The following is a 1,816-nucleotide window of genomic DNA, read 5'->3' as shown; positions in this document are numbered from 1 at the left end:
CCAGTGGTTCAAGCTCACCAGCCACTCCTTGAAAATCCTATACAGGGTCGCTGTGAGTGGAACCAACTTGACAGCACTTAACAACAACAACTTAAGTGCAGTGCTGTAACTATTGTTGCTGCTGGAGATTTCCCCTGAAAGTTTAAAAAAATTCTTTGTTTTTTCCTTCTCTTACAAGTTCTTGACAAAATAACAAAAGAATAAAATAGTTAGGGGGTGTTTAAAAAAGCATTTTATCAAACTGATCCCAGTTCTAGAAATGCAAAACTGTAGGTAAAAGCAGTGATGAGAAATGGAAAAGAAAGGACAAAAAGGCAAACGAAATAGAGCCAATTTCTTGTTGTTTTTGGCAGTCATTTAAAATGTCAGAAAGCCAATATGAACCATAATAATCTGAAAAAACTCAATTACAGTGTTTACACTGATCATAAAAGACTTCAAATACCATTTTTTTCAAGTTAGAATTTTTATAGTTTTGACATCCTGAGTGTTGGCTCCCAATGGGCTCTCATTATTTTACTGGATATTTTGCACCTGTATTAACTCTTTGAGGCAAGAAGTATTTTTCTGTCTTATATCTGAGATAGTGAAAATGTTAATAATCCTGATGGTTTATGGCTTCTTTTTTTTGACAGAGGAGTAGTTCTACTGTGCTTGGCGAGTGGATTGATGCTTTCCGTTTGTTCATGGTTTCCTGGTTCCAGTATAATCTGGTGGGTTACAGGTATGTGGAATTTACCTGTAGAGATGCTAGTCATTCTGTTTGGTCATTCAATCAATATACCTGCAAGCATGTGCATCTGGACTGGAAGTAAATGACTGAAATAGTTTTACAAATACATACTGTTACCAAGTGGGCTATTCCAATCAGCTGTAGCAACTTAACCCAAATATAACCAAGGTCACCGGTCACCACTGTTTCCATGTTCCTAATTTTTCCTACTTCATTCTTGCTCTCCCCCTGCGGCTATCCCACCCCCTGACTATGCTACTAAATGATAGCGGATTTTACTGAAAGTTTGAGGAGATAAAAGGGCAGTTCACTGCTAGGTTGTTAATCTCATTTCCTCTTGAAGAGGATACATTTCTTTGTATTTCTGTTTTGCAGTTGGACGTCCTGTTGGACCTCCATAATGAAACTATGAAACGTAATTTCCCTTTCTCCTTTACATGCAACACTATAGTGCCCTGCCCTGTACCCAGGTTTTGCTTCTCTGTTTGCTTATTCAAAGACTTGGACCATCTCCTCCCAGTCACACCCTTTAGAATCTCAGAAATATTGATGAAAACTATTATATTTCAAACCAATTTCTGTAGAGTCAATTCTAAATCACAGTGACTCCATGTCTGTCACAATATAACTGTGCTTCCGAGAGTTTTCAATGGCTGACTTTCCAGAAATAGATCACTAGGTACCTCTGGGTAAACTTGAACCTCCAGCCTTTTTGGAAAGCACCTAAATTCATTCACTGAAACAAAGTGTATAATTTGTTGACTGTAAATCTGATGATCTTGTCTTTTACTCTTCACTCAATTCACAATCAAAAGTTCAAATAAATAAATTCATAAACTGTTGGCACCACCCAGAGACTCCCATTTTCTCCTCTTTCATCAGTCTTTGTGAACAGGAGGGTGAAATATACTCGTTTTCCTCTGAATGAGTGGTGTTAGTCATCCCCCTTCCCCCTTGAAAAGCAGATGTGGTTATAGCCAGTTTTGGTATTAAATAAAAGTCCTTGCTCAGAACCCCTGGTTTCTGAGAAGATAGGTGCCTCTCCAGTGACTGGTCCCTCCTGACTATATGTCCAAAGTATGA

At 38.2% G+C, this 1,816-nt stretch overlaps 1 protein-coding gene across 1 annotated transcript in view; it reads left to right on the top strand.

Moving 5' to 3' along the window:
* CWH43 (cell wall biogenesis 43 C-terminal homolog (S. cerevisiae)) overlaps positions 1-1,816 on the top strand; it is a 108,529-nt gene that overhangs the window by 22,496 nt on the left and 84,217 nt on the right. Inside the window, exon 6 of the mRNA XM_006872687.1 lies at positions 636-724. Within this exon, the coding sequence (XP_006872749.1) occupies positions 636-724 (89 nt within the window). The remainder of the gene's footprint in view (positions 1-635; positions 725-1,816) is intronic.

This window comes from Chrysochloris asiatica, unplaced genomic scaffold (genome assembly GCF_000296735.1).
Source record: "Chrysochloris asiatica unplaced genomic scaffold, ChrAsi1.0 scaffold00209, whole genome shotgun sequence".
Classification (NCBI taxonomy): Eukaryota; Metazoa; Chordata; class Mammalia; order Afrosoricida; family Chrysochloridae; genus Chrysochloris; species Chrysochloris asiatica.
This window is presented reverse-complemented; position numbering and strand designations above follow the sequence as displayed.